At 33.8% G+C, this 1,392-nt stretch overlaps 1 protein-coding gene across 1 annotated transcript in view; it reads left to right on the forward strand.

The window, feature by feature from the left end:
* Positions 1 to 1,392, forward strand: part of LOC108976212 (dopamine N-acetyltransferase) — a 5,816-nt gene that overhangs the window by 3,548 nt on the left and 876 nt on the right. The window contains exon 2 of the mRNA XM_018945154.1: positions 948 to 1,249. Coding sequence (XP_018800699.1) covers positions 1,052 to 1,249 — 198 coding nt within the window. The 5' untranslated portion in view covers positions 948 to 1,051. The remainder of the gene's footprint in view (positions 1 to 947; positions 1,250 to 1,392) is intronic.

The raw sequence follows: 1,392 nt of genomic DNA on the forward strand, positions 1-1,392 counted from the left end.
TAATAAAATAACATTTTTTTATACAAAAATTTTACACTATAAATGCTTAAAATATAGTATAGCCTACACTTTATTTCTCATTTATTTATTTTTATACACTGAGCAGGGATTTCCTCAGTTTTTGGAATATCGATCTGAAATTTTCCGTACATCCTTTTCTCCGAAAGAAGGTGCTAATTTTTCGAAACCGTGTTGATAACGAACCACTGTAGAATATAGCTTTATTGAAAACTTTTATGAAAGGAGATATTTTCACGAAATTCAGCAAGAACTATTGTCTAAGGCAACGTTGCAATTTCCAAAGAAATAGTATATACATACATACATATGTAGCTTTCATACAATCTGACTGTTTAAAAGTCAGATAAAGGTATTTTTATTTGTAGCTTTTCTCTTAATTTATTTTCATATATGTTTTTATTTATTTATTTTTTATATTCTTTTGCTCTCCTTACCCTATGTATGGTGTTTTTGCACATTTGTATGTATGTATTTATGTACCTCCATTCAGTCGCCGCTTTGTCTGCACTTTATAATTTCTTAATGTGTTCGTTTGTAAATTGAAAATTTTATTGCGACAGTTTTAATTGAATACCATCAACACAGAATTGGCGACGCAGACACGGACTGCAACAGCAACCGGAGGTAGATGACGATTAACGCATATTCTCATACAAATATACATATGTATTATATGTACATACATATATGCAAAAGTCATATGTTTGTCGATATGTGTATATATAGATCTATGCATATCTAATAAATAGTAATTAACACTTATTCGTCAGGCGCTATTTATACAACCCAATATAATTGCAAATAATTAGCGAATAATCCCAACGCCAATAAAGTGTTTAATACACAAATATAACATACATACATATGTTTGTATGCATGCACGTTGTTGCTAGTAATTCACACATTTAATTCACTTTCGATTGCAGTTCTTATTTTCCGACTCAAAGTGCCACAGCGCCTTCACGTGCGTCGCCACAATAAACCGCCTCCATCCTCTAGCACACGGAAACCCATTATTCCGCTAAGCATTATGGAATACAAATTAATAACTGAGGACCGTTTCGACGATGTCGTTGCACATTTAAGTACCAATTTCTTCGCCGATGAGCCGTTGAATAAGGCGGCGGGTCTATGTCGACGCGGGGAGGGTCATCGAGAATTGGAGCAGCTTTGCTATGAGACACTTAAGGATAATTTGAGCTTAATGGCTGTGAACGAGAATAACGATGTGAGTGAAAGAGCTATTAAAGTGCAAAAACAAAATAATAATAATAGTAAAATAAAAATATTAATACAATGCGCATTTTTTATTGCCTCAGTTTGAAGGTCTTGACAACAAACCAGCGGACGTGGAGTGGCAACAGGCTCTAC

This window comes from Bactrocera latifrons, unplaced genomic scaffold (genome assembly GCF_001853355.1).
Source record: "Bactrocera latifrons isolate USDA-ARS-PBARC rearing strain unplaced genomic scaffold, ASM185335v1 scaffold_74, whole genome shotgun sequence".
Classification (NCBI taxonomy): Eukaryota; Metazoa; Arthropoda; class Insecta; order Diptera; family Tephritidae; genus Bactrocera; species Bactrocera latifrons.